The sequence below is a fragment of the Pipra filicauda genome, unplaced genomic scaffold (genome assembly GCF_003945595.2).
Source record: "Pipra filicauda isolate LSUMZ 115617 unplaced genomic scaffold, ASM394559v2 scaffold7_size6619720_pilon, whole genome shotgun sequence".
NCBI classification, from domain to species: Eukaryota; Metazoa; Chordata; class Aves; order Passeriformes; family Pipridae; genus Pipra; species Pipra filicauda.
Genome location: NW_024104976.1, coordinates 4,053,243 through 4,072,058, shown reverse-complemented (window position 1 = coordinate 4,072,058; position 18,816 = coordinate 4,053,243). Strand labels below are relative to the sequence as shown.

The 18,816-nt window shown below is 38.8% G+C and overlaps 1 protein-coding gene and 1 long non-coding RNA gene across 4 annotated transcripts in view; one reads left to right on the top strand and one right to left on the bottom strand.

Moving 5' to 3' along the window:
* RAB27A (RAB27A, member RAS oncogene family) overlaps window positions 1-18,355 on the top strand; it is a 33,211-nt gene extending 14,856 nt beyond the window's left edge. For all 3 annotated transcript variants that reach the window (XM_027736878.2, XM_027736876.2, XM_027736875.2), the window contains 5 exons: window positions 10,492-10,664; window positions 12,317-12,402; window positions 13,050-13,153; window positions 13,833-13,956; window positions 15,920-18,355. In XM_027736878.2, coding sequence (XP_027592679.1) covers window positions 10,512-10,664; window positions 12,317-12,402; window positions 13,050-13,153; window positions 13,833-13,956; window positions 15,920-16,118 — 666 coding nt within the window. In that variant the 5' untranslated portion in view covers window positions 10,492-10,511 and the 3' untranslated portion in view covers window positions 16,119-18,355. The remainder of the gene's footprint in view (window positions 1-10,491; window positions 10,665-12,316; window positions 12,403-13,049; window positions 13,154-13,832; window positions 13,957-15,919) is intronic.
* Window positions 4,535-4,924, bottom strand: LOC113996156. Its single transcript, XR_003543645.2, has 2 exons — window positions 4,809-4,924; window positions 4,535-4,671 (listed from the first exon to the last, which is right to left on the bottom strand). It is a non-coding gene; the product is annotated as an uncharacterized LOC113996156 (long non-coding RNA).
* Window positions 18,356-18,816: the final 461 nt, after the last annotated feature.

Genomic DNA, 18,816 nt, shown 5'->3' with positions numbered 1-18,816 from the left:
TTCATAACTAGGAAATAGTATAGCTTCTGCTTCTGAATTTTGTTTAAACACTATGTGATAGGGATAAAATGTCTTTAAAGAAAATCGGGTTTGATACACTGTGATACAACTGTTGATATAAACAGAAGCAAGCTGGGATCTTGGTGAGGAGGGAATCCTCTGGGAGTGAGTGGGTTGGGGTGTGTTATCATAGCTCCACTATAGGCACTGCAGCTGTACTGACTGGTGCAAACTGAGATTTTCTTTTTTCTCATACTTAATTTGCTTTTACTGGAATCTCATTACTGGATTCTTAGTTCCTTCTATAGTAAATCAGATGCATTGATTTAAAATCAAACCAAATGCTGCAAGCCAAACCTAGTCTTTTAATAGAAGATGAAACAGCAGCACCTACTTTATTGAGTCTCTTCAAATAGAAACTCTTGTGGGACAATATCATTACATACTCCCTGTTTCTTGTGACTTGTACATAGATGAATAGGTTCTTTCATATCTGCTTACCCTTTATGTCCCATTCTTCATTTCAGAGGGTTGATGCCTTTCTCAGTCATAAGGTAGAATGTAAAAAATTGCAAACTGTTATATGAAGTTGGTTTGCCAGTTTGCATGAGATTTTTGGATTCTTCATAAGTATTCAGTATTATTTGGAGTTAAGCCAAGACAGCACAGTCTGTATCCACTGTGGTGTGATAACTACACACGCCTTTCCTTGACACAGTTTTCTACAGGGAATGTGCTCTGCTTGGATCAGTTAGAGCAGTCTGACTGGCAATTTATTTTCTTTGCGTAACTTTATATATTTTTTTCTGGAACTTGGGTCATAGAGGTGGTTGTTCTGTAATCCTGCTGCTGCTAAGCCATTTATTAGCTATAGCAGAACCATTCTGAATTTTAATTGAAGACTTCTGAGGGGAGAGGTAGGAAATTGCCTCTTACTTGCAGGTCAGTTAAAGTGAAACTATGCTATGTCTGCAGGAAATGTTATGAAAGAATTTAGGAAGGCATCCACAGCAGGAAAAGCTGGCAACAGCTGCCAGGTTACAGCCAGGGCTGTTACTCTACAGCCATCTTGGGGCCCTCCCTGCATCTGGAAATAACTAAAAGGAATAGTATGGGCAAACTGTGGCATTACACTTTGTGCTGCTTTTTGCTTTCCTTGTAGGGCTCATACATGACAAGAATGAGTATAAGAAATTCTAGTTTGCTGTGCTGTTTATCTGAGCAGTCTTTGCTGTATATCAGGATTTAGCTATAATTCATGCTTTAATATGGGATTCTGATCAGAGCAGTGAGATAAATAGTGTTGGCAACTCAGGTTGAAAAACAGCAGCCTTTTTGAATGGAAGCTTTGTGTTGTGCAGTTCAGCCTGCTTAATCGGTGCTTCTTTTGAATTATGCCCTCCCTGAGGCTCTAGAAAAGAAACTGTGCTAGGAAATGAATTGAAGCAAACCTTTTGCCAAAGCACTGTCTGGGTATTTTGGCAAACTGCAGGACCTCAGTAGAAAGCTTGGGCAGTGTTAATACCTACTGCAGTTCTGGAGCTGTTCAAGTGAAGATTTGGTGAAAGTAGAGGGTTGGTTTTCAATTCTTGAAAAAAAACCCACCCAAAACCTGTAGTTTCGGCTTTGCTTTGTTGGAAGAGTTCAAGTGACACTTCTGAGCCACAGGCATGCTCGAAATGGCTGTGTCTTGCTGTCACAGCTGAAGATTTCTGTGAAGATTTCTGTTTTGCTGTCACACATTAGTAACTTCCTGAATAGAACAGGTTGTGGCCTATTAAATACCGCCTATTTCAGGCAGAAGTGGTGTTTTATTATGTAATGGACAAGTTCAGTTATGCCCAGAGTATTGTCAGCAAGTTATTTCTAACCTTTCCATAGCATTTATGAAACATGGAAGTGTCACATATGCTTATGATTTCCAGACATGTTTACTAAAAAATCCTGCCCAATACTGGCTGAAAATCTCTCTCTCAGACTGTAGCTATTACAGACTCTGAAATCAAAGGCTCAGTTTCTTTTTGAGACCTCTTAGGGGCAGATTATTCACAAGTGACACCCATCTCTCAAATTCTTTGAAGTGTCATGCTGCCAGCCTGCAGTGCCCTGACTGTCCCCACATGGCAGAATGATGTGGGGTAGGCCCAGTGAGCTTGGCACCTGCAAGGTGGTTTTTAAAAGTTTGGGAGAAGTGAATGCTAGCTGTGACCCTCAGTTTTATCCATCTGGATAGGATACATCCTTCCCTCTCTGTCCATGTGTACCACTTCCCTGCTTAGCATCTCTGACTCTCCTGTGACACTGGATTGGAAATTACAGAGTAGAAGGAATAACCTTTTCCAGTTGCTGGACAGGGTTTTTCTTAACTGACAGTATCCCTTTCTTTCCCAAAGATAACTACAAACTTATTTTGTCCTTTTGGCTAGATCCATTTAAGAAACCCCTCTGATTAAATATTTGCACAAATAACTTTTTATTATTCCTAAAGTCATGCCTGATATCTATAGACTATAGACTTTTTCCACTCATTAGAAATGGATATGGATTAGTTGTTCAGTCAGTAACTTTTGATGATCAGTAAGTTTTCTGGGGAACAGGATGTTTTCACTGGTTGTTGGAAGTGTGATCTGACACATCAGTCCTTCTCTAAAAGGCCTTGTGGTCAGCTGTTTTCAGAATAACTTCTGAGGGACCTAAAAATCTCTGGTCATCTAAGTAATGAGAAAACATTTAACTTGCTGAGAAATAAATAGCAAAAACAAAATGTAAGAAATCCTCTATACTGTGACTAGTTATGTTCTAGTTAGGAAAGACCACAATATTCCAGAAAAGCAATAATGCTAAAGAATGATAGCAGCTGCCAAAAAAAAGAGTAAGTTTTGTTACATCTTCCAATCAAAAACCAGGGTTAGCAAGGAACAGAGTTTACCTCCTATGAAAAACAAAAGAAGCCGATATTTCCCAATCCGAAGGATGAAAAGGTGGATTAAATTCTGCACTGAAATTCTTTCCTGCCTCACCCCTTTGCAAGCTCACCCACATCATATTAGATGAATGATGCAGTTTTATAGCCCCATTTGTATCGTTGTGTGGGCTTCACTTCCTAACAATCACTAGGAGGTATCTTCAGGTTGTCTGTTGCCTGACCTCCTCCACTGACTTTTAATTGACCTAATCGTGATAATTTATTTTTGCCAGATTATGTCCCTCTAATGTGGCTTGTGCCTTGTACCCTTCGTAAGCTTGGCAGTGTGACCTCTTGAAGAATTATTTTTTGTGTTCCAGGTATCTGGTCTATGAGATGAGGTGGAAGGTAACTGACAACTTTCCTGTTCTGAAGGATAAATATATGTTATTTTTCTTAAAGAAGCTGTAAATATTTTCTTCTGGCTATTTACAGTGTGTGCTTTAATGGGCTTAAACGAAGAAGCTGGCCTGACAAATAGGTGTTGCAGCCCACTGAATCACCCATCTAGGCAGAGCATAAAATATACTTTCTTTAGCAGGAGTATCTGCACGTTTACCTTGAGATGCTGCTTCATTCATATTCTACCTGCACATATGAAACTGCTTCCTTTTTCAGTTTTTAGATTTTTAACCTTTTTCTTTTTATTCCTCTTATTCTGCTTTTTCATGTGTTCGTTTAGTCTAGCTGTCTGTTTTTACCTCCTGGAAAACTAAATCATTCCTTAAAAGAAAGACTCAATTCTATGATACTATGTAATCCATGTTATCTTCCCCTGTATCCTTCAGTGGCTATTTCTGAGGGCAGAAATAGAAGTTTACTCTTTTTTCTGACCCTTCTGGAGTTGAAAGTGTTGCTGAATGAGTAGGTGGTCAAACTCCTGGATATTTCTCTCCAGCTTTGTGGGTGAAATCCTCATGGCTCCTGTTTTGTCTCAAAGAGTTGGAAACTCTGTAAATCAGTGTAGGACTGTCATTCATAATTCCTTGATACTGTCAAGAGCAGGTGCAGTGCAGTGATATGTTACAAATGTTAAGGTTAGGCTGTGAGTAAGCAGGGAGGTGGGTCCCAAAGTGGTCAGAATTGTCACATTAAGGAAGGATGCTGGGCATCACTCCGAATTTCCTGTTTTTAAGTCAGTGGAAAAGCATGGCATGTTAACTTGTAAGCCATTGTGGCTTAATGTATTCATTAGAGAAAGAATTGAATGGTTGAGATGGAGCAAGTAGTATGGAACTGTTTAAAACAAATTTAAAAATTCTTGCTTTATTTTGCCCAGTGTATTCTGGAATTTATTTGCATTATACAGATGTTTGCTTCACTGCTCTGACTTGAAAGCAGCTTCTGATGAGAGTGCAAAGAGGTAACTCATGAGGCAAAAGCTCTTGTTCCCAGGAGGGGTACAGGTCCTCCGAGAGAGTTCAACTGCTTCCATCACATACCATTGCAACTTTTTATTTATCTACAGTATTTTCTTACCATGAAGCATGAAAATGTTAGAAACTGATGAGGGACTAGAGAGGATGCTGTGCTTTTTACAGAGAAATTGAAACCACACAGAGATCCGTATGGGGAGTGTTGGACTATCATCTGCAACGTTCCTGGGTTTATTTTTCATTTTTTTCCAGTTCCGTGCTGCTTTTCATTCCTTTATGTAACTGAGCCATTCTTTGAAATCCAGCCTTCTTTTTGTTGGTTTGGTGATGCTGAAATGCAAATACAGTTGCAAAACTAAATGTTTTTTCATTTCCTTTCTTCTCCATTCCTAGTTTCCCCTGGTTTTCTGGAAACAAAATCCAGAACCTGCTGTTTCCTTGCCTGGCCTGTTGTGCAAGGTTCTTACCTCATCTGCAAACCTGTTGCTTCCCTTTTGTGCCCCCTTTCTGGGTAGGATCATGATTTTATGCCTGGCATCTCCCATTATAACTCATTCTCACAGTGCTTTGTGTGCCTGTCAGTTCTTCTTGCCTCTGCAAAATGCTGCAGTTGCAGTGATGGTGACAAATGGTCATAGAGCACCTTCTGCTGAGTTACAGTGACGTCAGCATTTGGAAGCTAAAACCTCACAGCCTATTTTTTTTTTTTTGTACCTATTTTTGCAGACTCCTGTATGTACCTTGAGCACCCTTAAAATTCCTTAGATCTTTCCGAGAAAGAGACAATCTTTAGGCGTTGATCCTGCAATTCCTCTACAGGTGAAACTAAAATGATCGTAACAGTAAAATGTCAGGTAAAGCAATTGAGAATAACCAAAAGATGAATGCTTAGAGCACCTGAAACTCTTCCTCTCGTTTGTGAGAGGAAGGGCTGTGTTCCTTCTTGTTATTTATGTTACAGAAAAGCCCCAGAAGTCGCAGAAAGTGTCATTTTGGCCAAAACTAAAGCAAGCCAGGTCATATATTTTCCTAAGGAAACAAAACCAGTGCAGCTCAGAACATTTCAGTGAAGTGCTTATTTATTAACTCTCTTCCTCCAGCATAGCAGTTACTTGAGTTAATAAAAATTATTGTCATCATTTGCTTATATTACATTTGTACATATCTGGCAGCTTTTAACAAAAGGCACTTCTGATGAAGCGTTGACTAAGCAGGAACATGATTTAACTCTGTCCCTTGTTTCGACAGAGCTGGCAAGTGTCTGGTGCTGACCAGTTCTTCAAGCATTAAGGTGCTGCTGGAGCCTTAGAGCAGGGTGAGGCTGTGCTCACCCACGCTAGGCAAGAATGTGGTTACTGCTTTGCTGGAGTGTCATGGGAGTGCTGGTGTGACAGGATTAGTGAGCTTACAGGTCCAGATCACTTTCTCAGTTCTTCTGCTGTGACAGATGAAGTGACACATAAAACAGCTGTTGAAGTTGTTCTAAGGTTGTGTAGTGCCTGGGTGAAAAATTTTTGTAGTATGAATTTATGTGCACTTGCAGAATGATCAAATCTGTCCAAATGCATTATTGCCATGTGCTTGTATTTACACATCATCCACTGAGAGATGTGCAGTATCTTCCTTTTCTGTCTGTGTGGGATTTGCCCAATGCCCATGTCAACCCTCTAGTCACAAGCCTGCAGCCTCTACAGCAAGGAAGCAGCAGTTTACATTAAAGACTGCTGTATCCTCCACCCACCTGAGATAAAGGATGTAGAGCAGTGAATGGAACTGAACAGCTGTGATCCATATAATCCAGCATTAATGCATTTTTGTATGAAGACCCTTGTTAGGAACGGTGTAATTGTATTAAGGTGTGTGGGTGGTTTTGCAGAAACTTTAGATCTGCTCCTGGGTAGGCCCTGCACAAATCTCTCTTGGAATAAATGGGACATGTGAACTGTGTAATTGCTTCCCAGCCCTGCTGTCAGGCAGCACCCTCCTTAGGCACAGAGACATGAGGCACACCTCCTTATCTCTGAGCACCCTCAGCTCAGTGCAAACAGGTGACACGTAAGCCTCCTGGCTGTGTGCTCAAGAGGTGGTGCTAGAAAAATACTCCTACTGGATGTAATATCTCCAGTGTGCTAACTATTCCTATAGCAGAGTTTGGGGTAAGTGGTATACCTTACTTTAAATTAATGTGCTTGAGGACTGTCTGGTTAGGGACATACACTGTATCTGTGTACATGTTTCTATTTGCAGCTCAATGCCTTTTTTTTTTTTTCTTTTGCTTATGTTTTAATTTACTCATCTCTTTTGCCTTCTTCCTTTTTCCTTCTCTTCATCAGCTCAGTAGCAGCACAAGAGTTGCATGTTCTGTGTTAAGGCCAGTTCAGGAAGCATATATTCCCTGTTCCCATACTGCATGGGGGAAATCCTGCATGCCAAGCCAGTTTCCTTAATTCATACAGGAGCAATACTGCCATAGTCTGGAATGTTTTATCACACAGTAGAGTTGTGATATTTGTGCCCTGGAGGAAAAAAATATGAGCCTGTTAACGTTGATGCCTGTTAATGTGAGAGTATCTCGGACTAGGAAATCCAGGGAACAAGAGGAGCACTTGCTTTGCTCAGTGTCCCTTTTTGATAAACCACAGCCTGGATGTGTGTGTATGTGGAGGCTCCAGAGCAGCAACTGTACAGGCACAGCTGTGTGGGTCCTGTCAGCAATGGAAAAGGCCAGTGGAGTTTTTCCAGCACTTGCTCATAGTTCTTGTCCATCTGCATACCAAGCCAAGTGCAAAGCCAGAGCTGAATGGGATTTAAGGAGGGATTTACAGCAGGCAAAACTGTGGAGGGCTTGATGTGGAGCTTAAAACTGTGTGTCCATTCCTGATTTTTATTTTTTTTAACCAAGGGGTCCTTAGGCTTTTGAGGAAGATTTGGGCATGATTTTCTTTTGGTGACCTGATGAATTCTGATTGTATCATCACTTTTCTCTGAATCTTCTACATGCTCTCCTGATATGCAAGGTACAGGAATGTGGAAGGACAAACTGGAAAGCATGGAACTATAAGGCTTAATTTAAAAAAAAAAACAAAACCAAAATTGGAAGAAAAAGGTGGAATGGGGTTTTAGTAACAGGGCCATGACTTTTAAAAACTTCACAGCAGTTTTTACTATAAAGGTACTTTGCTGGGAATATATTCTTATTTCTGTTATGTGGAGCTGGATGTGTCTGGACATTAGGACTGCAGGTCTCGGAAGAAGAGGGTGGAGATCACTTTTTAAATATTTGTACAGGGAGGAGGACAAGGCTTGAAACTGCTATGAAAATAGCTCTTTGCATGTCTCCAAGGATAGGTTAACTGTGCAGGGTTTCACAAGAACCACTCCCTGGAGATATTTGAATAATAGATTGACATTATGGGGTGCAGTGAGAGGTGTGTGCATTTCAAAAGCCGAAGGAGAAAATTTCCTTTTCAAGCAAATCCTTTAGAAGGCATTTTTATGCCCTTCCTGTGAAGGGCTCCTGGTCTTCTGTCAGTCCTCTGGAAATTGTATTTGTAACCAGCCATAGGGAGTATTGAGGTTTAAGTGGGCTGAATGATGGGGCATGTTTGGACAAACAGACATTACAAATCAGATATGACACTAGGAATACCTTTAGGTTTTACTTTCCCAAGGTCTAACCTTGATCTTTCTGTTTTGGCCAGAGCTTTAACCCAGCCCTGTCCAGTGGAAGGGTGCAGCTGAAACAACAGTTCCCTACAGCTCCATGTAAGAGCTGTAGTGCCCTTCCTTCCTCTGTAAGGTCTTGCACAGGGTGCATGATAAATTAGCTTTCTTATGACATAAATTAACAGGGATTAGGTGGCACTGTCATTTGTACTTTTTATTAAAAATATGTTCTGTATACCTACAGTTAGCTAACACAATACCAACAAGCCAAGGCAAATACCTCTGTACAGGTGGGATAGCACAGTAAAAGGCAGGAAGGTAGCTTGTCTTTGTATAATATACTGGCCCCGAGATTTAAGTCTTTTAAAGCAGCAATTACTTTAGGGATATCAAAGCTGAAAGAACACATGCTTAAGTAGAGGTTGAGCTTACACAGCTCTGCCCTTGAAGAACATTCTGAGGGCAAAGGAAACACTATGTAAGAGATGGAAGTCAAATCAAATGCAGTCTTTAGAAAAAAACCTTATTTGTTTATTTTTTAAACTATTTTTCCCTTTCTTCTAGTGCATTTCAATGAAAAGACTTTGTAGACCAAGGTTTGCAGTCTGGTTTTACCTCTTTTTCCTTCCCCAGCAGGGGACAGGATTTAAAAAATGAAACAAAACCCTCAAAATCACTTTTGCTGATACATGTGAGTCTGTCTAATGGATTGGGTTTTTTAATTTCTTCTAGAAGTACTCTTATGGCAGTGTGGCTACCTGTTTAACTTGCTTACTTGAACATGCTGCTCCTTCAGCCCTGTGTGGTGGATGCAGGCCTGCAGTTGTGGTGAATTTGTGTGAAAAGCTCACTGATAACTATTCCTGCAGCGTTTACTCTTTCAATCTTCTGCTCTATTGCAAAACTTTGGTTAAAACATGACAAAGGAAGTTAATTAGCTGGCTGTGGTGTAGTAGTGAGTGTGACCTCTGTCACCTAAAACTCCTTTCCTGCAAGGTTTTACTGGTATTGATGGCATACTTTAAAATATGCCTGGGCTGGGGAAAAAGAGACTTCAGCCCTGAAAAAGGAAAAAAAGTGTCAGATGCTTTCCACTGACTCTTTGGTTGGAGAGTATCTGGGTAAATCTGACCATGGTCTGCATTTGCCTGTGGTAAGGTGAGCCATGGCTGAGTCAACATGTCACAGTTCTGTGACCAAGAGCAGGACTAACACCAAGGTGAGGCTTTAGAGACAGTTATGATTTGAGCTGAATGGTGGTGATTGACACCCACGTACTGGAGGTACAGAGTTTGTTCCAAACCTCAAGCTGTGAGTTGATATTCAAGAAATGAATTGGTGTTTTGCCATTGATGCAAACTACTGCAGTGTTTTACTTGAAATGAATAACTTTATCTAGTTCAAGCTACAAGTAGTTCCAAAAATACTTATTTACGGTTGAAACAGCAGATTTTACTCTTTTAAAATTTTATTTCATCATCTAATTTTTTCTATTTTGGTTTATCACAATTTTCATCCTTCATAAAAGGCAATTTTATGCCAATTTTATGTTGCTTTATGAATGGTTATTTTAGGCTTATCTTTTTATGTTCTTCTCTTTGAACATGAGAGAAGGCAGCTCTCTACTGTTTGTTTTGGGGGAGGAGAGGCTCAGTAGCTACTCAACAGGAAAGTGCCAATGCACTCATATCAGCCTTTGTAGTACACGTGAAATTTGCCAGTGACTTTTGTTACACGTTCCAGCTGTTCCTGCACATAGATCAGACTACACATAATGTGGTTATTTTTTCAAAGGCGCAAAAAGGAGAAAGAGAAATTTCTTAAATGTGTATGAGCCATGGAAAAAATGTATGTGTTGTTTGGTGGCAATTCAGGATCAAGATTTAGTTTGAATGATTAACTAGCATCTTAATAAAAACTTTGAAAATTGTTCCTCGAAACCAAACAACCCAAGAGCAAGAAAATAGCTATTTTTCAGTCTTGAAAAAGCTTTAGAAGAAAATTATTGTAATTTTTATTTCAATATAGTGGGCAGTCTCAAAAAATGTAGGAGTTTTTTGTATATTAATAATGCCACAGTGAGAGTGAGGCCAGAATTGCATTGCTGGTATGTTTAAGTAGCTTTTACAAGCTTCCATGCAGATTAAAATCAGTTCTGCAGTTCATGTTCCAGATATCTTGAATACTTTGACCTTGATTTTCAGTCTTTCCCGAAGAAGGTAGAATTTTGTTGTCTTCTCTTTCGAGTAATAAATGTAATAATAATGTAATAAAATTAAAGATGCACTTTTTCAGTCACAGCTGAATTTGCTGTTGGATTGGTGTAATTGAGAGTTTAAGGTGAAGCCAGTGTAAAGGAGTACAGAACTTGTCTCACTGCTTGATGCTTTGTAGTTCAAATAGTGATTTGTATTTTAAACATTTGTCAAAAGAAGCCCTGGCAGAGCTGGTGACTAATTCATCCTTTTTGCTTTGCTTTTTAAGGTGCCTCCTGAATTCTCACTATGTCTGATGGGGACTACGATTACCTCATAAAATTTCTAGCACTCGGTGATTCTGGAGTAGGAAAGACCAGCCTTCTTTACCAGTATACAGATGGCAAGTTTAACTCCAAATTTATCACAACGGTGGGCATTGACTTCCGGGAAAAGAGAGTGGTGAGTTTTCACAAAGAATGTGTTATTTGAAAATGGTCTCTATTTGTTAAAAATCAGACCTGCCCATCCCTATGTGTAGGCATGTAATCCATAGTTCCTGTGTACTTAATCTTGTGACAGGGTAAAGGCCTCATGTTACCTGGTTATTTTTGAGTGTACAGACCCATTTCCCCAAAAGTTAAAGAAGAGCTGATTCTAAGAAACCACTGCATTCTGTTCAGCAGGTGTTGATGGGAGTGTCTACTCCATGAATTGTGCACATAATACCTGGAGTAGCACTTATATTGTTGAACTCCCTCCACAAGGAAGAAATGAGCTGTAGTAAAAATGCTTTTTCCTGTGTGTGAACTGGAAATGGCCAGTGAACAAAGGCTGTAATGTTGATTTTAAAACCATTTTACAATGTGGATGGAACAGGATAGCATGATACATGCCAATGATCTGGCTTCCTAAGCAGTCACCACTACCAGAGAAGAACTGTCAAAAATAAGGTTTTGGTTTTTTTTTTTTTTTAACCTGAGTTGTTATTAAACTAAGAAAATGTACTTTTGATATAAAGCTGAGCAATGTGTTATGATAACCATCTGGATGCTGGTCCTTACTGCTCTGGAAAGTGGAGTTGGCACAAGTTGTTTTTTCATTCTTGTGTACAAGTATTAAATGCCTGATGATTTCCCAAGTGTCCAGAAATCTGGATGGTGCAGGAGGCATTGTGCAGACTGGCTTTTGATGCGTGACATGCACCACAGTCATGCAAGGAGTAGCTATCTTCATGAAAATGCCAAGCTGATCTCTTGAATAAGTCACTGTTCCTTCTGTGGGATAGTAAACATGGTGTGTTTGCTTGATCAGCATATTTGATAACTCAGGATAACATTTAGGTTTCATAGCCTGAAATTTTATAATCCACAAATTCAGCAAGATTATGTATCTTTAAAGATATGTTTGTAACTCTAGTAGTCTTAGGTACAATGGCAGTTGAAGGTAAAGAATATGACCTAACATGAAGTTTCCTAAGCAAGAAATGAATCTATTTTTATCTGATCCTTCTAAGATTAATAGATGCCCTTATTTATATTTTCATGCTGAGTAAACTCTTCAGCTTTTGTTATTATCATGCAATTTCTGCTTTATAAGCTGTGATATGAAAAGATCTACCCTCAGCAATTTTTCAGCAATCTTTTGGCAGCTAAGAAGAGATGTCATTATCTCCATGAGTCAGTTTGCTGATGAGGTTCTGCTGGTGGCAGAAATACATTGCCAGATTGCATTGTTGCTTTCTTATATTTTCATTTGAACATTATACAAGATAATAGTAAAAAACCCCATAAAATCGAAATATTAAAATTAATCTTATCTCATGGCTGCTCTAAATATCTGTCTGGAGGCCATAGTCTATTGGAGACTGCTTTTCCAATTCACTTTTACCCTTATTTTTAAATATTAAATTGGATGCAAAATTAAAATGTAACATATTTCTTTTTTTCTTACAAAGCAAAGGGATTGAGTTGTAGTTGGGATCTTTGCATCGGCAGTGCTACTTTTGTTGCATTTAATGACTTTAATTTAATTAACTTAAATTGCATTTAATGTTGCATCAGTTATTTTGTGTTCTGTAGCAGCTGGACTGGTAACAAATTTACCTTTTATAGGTGTATAGACCCAATGGGCCGGATGGTGTTGGAGGCAGAGGACAGAGAATACATCTTCAGCTCTGGGACACTGCAGGGCAGGAAAGGTATGACTGGAGATGGGAACCTGTGCTTGCTGTAACAGTGGTGGAAAGTTTCCTATGAATACTTATTAAATTATGGCTATAATTTACAACTGCAGAACACGAAAACTGTAATTCTTGCTTTTTGTCTTTTGGAAACTTTCAGTTAACTTTTTTCATGGCCGATATAGATGCTTTTAAAGCTTTTCTTTCTCAGGTTTTTCTTAAATTTCTGTAAATATGTTGAGGGCTTGGGAAAGTCAGACAGGTAAAATCATCTCAAAGGATTCTTTTCTATTTGCCTATCAAAAGACTAGAATCCTCGTGGTTGTTAGTCTTAAAATGAAGGACTGATGTGTTTAGGGGATAAATTTCTGTTCAAAGTTAGAATTTCATTATTATTTTAATCTCTGACTCTTGATCAAGGCATGCTTTATAGTAGAAGACTTAGTCTAAAGCTCTCACTCTAGTCTCTTTGATTCCTTAGGCCTTGATTAGGCCACAGTAATGTTAGCAATTCCTGTTACACAGTCCCTGCATCAGCAAAACAATTATGAATATTTCATTCTAGCTAATTCAGTCTTGAGTTACCTCAGTTTTATGACTGTATGCAATTATGTTTTTAAAGTAACTTGTCAGATGAGCCAACTAATTTCACTTTGCTGGTCTAGGTTTCGTAGCTTGACAACAGCTTTCTTCAGAGATGCCATGGGCTTTCTGCTACTCTTTGATCTGACAAACGAGCAAAGCTTTCTGAATGTCAGGAACTGGATAAGTATGGCTTTTTTTTTTCTTTCTTTGCATGGATGGGGAGTGGTTATGTTTCTAATGTGGAGTTTCACTGAGAAATAGAACATAAAACACTGTTTTTTGTCACTTTCTCAGTAAAAGAATGTAAATATTACATTCATAATTGTAATAGCTGCTAGTGATGGCTTCTAGGGCTTACCTGAAATTCAGCTTTGCCTACCAAACTTGAATCTTAACCTATATGAAAGCAGGTTGAGAGAACATCATACCCCTGGCTCTGATGCTGTTCAGTAATTTAAGAGTGTGGAAAGCCTATGCAAAACTCTTATTTTGACTCACCTGAAGCTTTGTCAGCAAAACTTAACGGAAGGCAAATGTTACTGGTCTCGTATATGTAGGCAAAGAGGTTCCTGAACTGCATCATCCATAAGGAGGGGGAACTATATCCTTTCCTGGCAGCTCACTGGAGATACTTAGTGAGCATAACTCCTTAATCTGCAAATACACAAGTTTCTGGGCTAAATTTGTCAGGCTTCTGTTTCTCTGGATTTTTCACTGGGTAGGTGGTAGTGGGTGCCCAGCTGTTCCCTGGCTCCTCAGAGCAGTAGCAGAAGTGCTGTGAGCTAACAGAGAACATGCTTGGTTTGTGGTGGTGTCCTGAGTGAGCTCTGTGTTGTGACCCCTGTTCATGTTGGTGCTCTTAGGTCAGCTACAAATGCACGCGTATTGTGAAAACCCTGACATTGTGTTATGTGGAAACAAGAGTGATCTGGAAGACCAGAGGATGGTGAAAGAAGAAGAGGCTAAAGAACTTGCAGAAAAATACGGGTAAGTAACTTCCTTCCAATTATTGCTGTCTTTAAAAGTAGAATGAAATGTTTTCTGTAATGCTTTTTTCTGCGTACTGAAAGATTGCTGTGAGAATAAGCATTTTAGGATGTTTAACTGGCTGGTATATCTTTTTTTTTTCTGTCAGAGATTAATGTGTTCTGCATTGCTAAAAAATAAATACTTAGTATTTCAATAATATTGCACTGGAGATTGGTTAATCTTCTTTCCTTGGCAGTAAACAAAATAAATTTTCACAGACATTCTAGAAAAGAGATAGAATTTAGGTAGAGAGGCAGGTGAATAATGGGTTCTTAGCTCGTGCCTGTACTGAGGCATCTGCACTCTCACAGGCTCCCAGGGAGTCTGAAAACTGAGTCAGAAAGCAGGAAGACAGGGTAGCCTTGCCCTTCCCCTTCCCTACAGGCACAGGTCATGTGTCCCTGAAGAAAAATGTGAAATCTTTGTTCCTACGAAATATTAATAACCCCATAGTACTTTTATACCCCCTTAACTCTTTCATGGGGCTCATCTCTGGATTACATTTGCATTTCGCTATGAATCAGAAATGCACTTCTGAAGGAAATCTTCTGATGCTTTTATTGTGGTTTGATTCACATGGTGAAGCAGCTTTCTGGCACATGAATTGGATTCCTTCTCAGCTGAAAAGTGAACTACATGATGTGGTCCAACCAGTAATCTGTGTTCAGTCTGGAGGAATAGATGAGAACTGCTCCACAGAAAAGCCCATAAAACATGCATGGTGTGAGCACTGGCTCCTCAGTGCAAACTGCCTTGTTCTGCAGCTCTTCTCCTGTTGTGTCATGCTGGTTCCATGCTTAATGTGACTGTTTCTTAATCTCTTTATATGTGACTTCTGGAAATAATTTATGAAATATTTGTCTTTGTGGCTGAAAATGCCAACTTAATTTAGGAATAGGGAGCTAAAAGTCAAGGTTGTGGATCACATCCAGTCCGTAGGCAGTTACGAAGTTCTCTGCCCTGTAGAGGTGAGCCAGGATAGCTGTTAGGAGTCATTCTCTCCTGAGGGGAACCAAGATAAATCCTGCTGCAGTGAACAGTTTTCTGGTAACAAAAGTGTGAGTATCCCTTTTCTGTGAAGGGCCTTGTACTGATAAGTGATATATTCAAAAATAATTGCAGCAGACCTACAGACTGAGACAGTAAGATATTTCTGACCACTCACTGAGTTTTGCAAGTTAAGTAAGAAATACTGAAAATTCTGAAGTGATGATCTCAGTTTCCTGGGCAGTAACACCAATGTAGCTGCTGTAGCCCCTCACTGTGGGGACCACTAAGTGCAGCTGGTCACAACCTTTGAAACTACCATTGGAACATCCTGATCCACAACAGTAATGAAAATGAGCAATGTATTTTCAATAACAAGGTGCCAGAAACTTTTGTTTACAAAGACATAGGTGGTCTGAGCACTGAGATTTTATGTAAGAAAGTTTAGAGTTAGGATGTTAGCAGAAGAAACAGTCACCTTTTGCAGTGATAAGGTACAACACTGTGAGTCTTTACTGCCTTGCCTGCAGAGGAACAGCCATACCAGCATTCCCCCTCTTGCAATGACTCCAGAGCTGATGTGTATAGAAATCAGAAAGGAGAACACTTAATGCACACGAGGACATAGAAAATAATTGCATCTCTTCCAGGGAACAGAGCTTAAAAAAACAGACCTCAGGAGCATAATTCATACTGACCAGTGCCTCTGTAAATTTTGGACTCCATTAAAGCTTACCCTTCTGCCCTACTTACAAAGTCAGCCACTTCATTAATTTCTTTTGCATTTCAGACCAGAGCACTTAAAATCACACAAAGGCTGTCACTGCTGCTCCACGGCAGAAAGACACTGAGTACGTGGCAGTAACCTGTATGGTTTTGTTCTCCTGTGAGTATAAACTGTGTGATGTAAGTTTGTGTTTTTTGTCTTCTGCAGAATACCATACTTTGAAACCAGTGCAGCTAATGGGAATAATGTAAGCAAAGCCATTGAAACTCTGCTTGACCTCATTATGAAGCGCATGGAACGGTGTGTGGATAAATCCTGGATCCCTGAAGGGGTGGTGCGTTCCAATGGGCACAGCTCTACAGAACAACTCAATGAGGAGCAAGAAAAAGGCAAATGTGGCTGTTAGCCCAGTTACAATTAAGTTTAATATGTATGATATAGTACAGTTGCAGCTTAACTGTTTAACTTATGGACAAATCACATTGTGTAGTTATTTAATGAGCTCTATTAATTCTTGATACTAATTTTTGTTTTCTGCCTCTCAACCAACTTTGGCCTTTGCTTGCAAGGTATGCAGTTTATTACTGATGGGACAGAGGATTAGTTTGGTCTAGCACTGGATATTCCTCTACTTCTGTGCTTTGGAGAAAAGGGAAGGAAAGGAATTTTCATTACCAAATTCGGAAACATCTCTATGGACAATGAGAAAGGGTGGGGTTCTGAACTGAAGGGTTTTATTTGCCCTTTGAAAGCTCCAGTAACTACACAGACTAGGCCTTTAGATTAGATACTGTGACAGCCTTTGGTCTCTACTAACAGCAAGCTTACCAACATGGTTCTTGGTTTTGAACAGAAACATTTAATCATTTCACCAATCAGTAACAATCTTAAAGAGCAAATCCTGTGTTTTTCACAAAAGCTTGTGAGTAGTTTCTCCTTGCTCTCTCAAACCATCAGTTTTTAGTGATGAAAACCAAAAGAAAGCTATTCAATGCAGAGTAAAAAAATCCAGAGTAGCACAGGGGTGCTCATGGAGAGCACTTGTGGTATGTCATGTGCTTGAACATGTAAACTACAACTGTACTATATAAAGTATATCCAACGCAGCCTGTGTGACCTCCTGACAGCATCTGAATTTCTAGAACACGCAGCTACATATATTTATGTGTAAGTGGCATAACTGTGCATCTGTTATGTTTCTTTTATATTACCATTCATGTTTTAAGAGGAATGTAGGCCAGCTTACATGTCAGCAAAATTTCATCAGAGCTGGTGCTTTGCACTGAATTTGTTTTACCAAACACAGATTCAGAATGTTTCTTCAAATTTGGATTGAAAAATGAATGATGATTTGTCTTCTGGTGAGATGCAGCTAAGATACTAGTTCTGTAGATCAGTATTTCTATAAATTTATAATGCTCATTTTATTCTGCCAACCTTTGTGTCCTGTACATCTTGGTTATCATATATTCATTTGTGGCTCATTCATTTCCTTTAGGTTGTATTTAAAAAAGAATAGAGTTGCTTTTCTTTCCCCCCCCCCTTACAGATCATATAAATGTCAGTTTTGGTTTCAGTGGATCATGTTACTCTGACCATTTTTATTTCTTCATACAACCTAAGAAAGAATCAGTGTTTTTTGGGTCTTTTTTCCAGACTGATTTATGAGATGTGCCTACCATACTGATTTCTATCCTGGCAGAGGTTGTATAACTGTAAAGTATTGCCAATTAAAGTCATAACATGCCAAATTGAGTCTCATTAAAGACTTTCCACAGCAGTTTGTTTACAAAACTCTAAAGGTATTGCTTCTTTAGAAATTATGTATTTATTTATTTAAATATTCTAAGTACTGCAATTTCAGGCAAGTATTAATACCACTTATGAACATGAATTGCAACATAACAAATTTTATGAAGGAAGGACCAAAAATGTTTCTAGAATAGGAGTTAAGAAAAAATATATATTTGATGTAGCCTCTGGTTATATTAATTAATACAAGAATAAGTGTTAAAACTTGGTTCTTAAAATATTTTACGCAGGAACGCGTTGTTCTTTAACAAACACATGTAAATATTAAATTTTTATCACAGCCTACACAGAATATTTTAGAAGTGCAATATAATTTGGCTGCTCTGGAGCTAGGACAGAGATAAAAACAATTTATATATGATTATAGGGTTTGGTTTTTTTCTACTGCACAATACCAAGATTCTAAAATGCTTGTGGACCGGGGTTACTGTAGTTGAACTCAGAGTGCCTTTTGAAGTTACCATCATGTCTCTGACCAGTAGAGCAACAAACTCTACTGTAGGACACAATACATTTCAATGTACTTCAGTGTCTGAATTTCTTTTAATGTAACTCTTTGCTTTTCAGAGGGTTACAGTGGAACTTTGTCATGCATTAACTTTAATGGGAGTTTTTGTGCTTATGCTCCATCCAGTACCTGAAAACTTTAAGGATTATTGCAACCAACTACTGAGCTAAGTAGCTACTGAAATGGTGTAAAAATATTTCCTTTTGAATACTTATGTTTAAATTGGATATTAAATATTAAATACTGGAACTGTCATATTTTTGTCATGCCTGTTATTTGTAGCTATTTACAAAGAGAGTCTACATAAAATTGCTTTGATGTCAGCCTTTGAAATGTGTCATAAGATTTATCTGTTTGAATTATTGTGTGGCAGAACTTTTTTTCCCTTTTAAACTCTCATGAGAAATCATAGTAATGTTTCTTGACAGTAAATTACACTATTCTTATTAGTCTAGTACTGGTTTTAAAAAACAAAGAAACAAGAATTCTTATGTGATGAGAAACTGTTATTTCAAGAAAAGTTGTTTCCATCCAATGTCCAATGAAAACATCTGTATTGGAACAAAGTTTTGGAAAGGATTTCCCTTATGTTTCATTGTCCCAGGATTTCTTATTAATATCAAATAGTTAAACGTTCCTGATCTGAACTTTGCCAGCATTGTTGAAGAGAGCCATGACATTTCCTGTTGTCCCGGTTCAGTGTCTGTCCCTCTGCACTGTCCCTGTGTGTTGTGGGATTTTTTAGTTCAAATGCATCCACATTCTGTGCTGTGGCTGAGGTGCT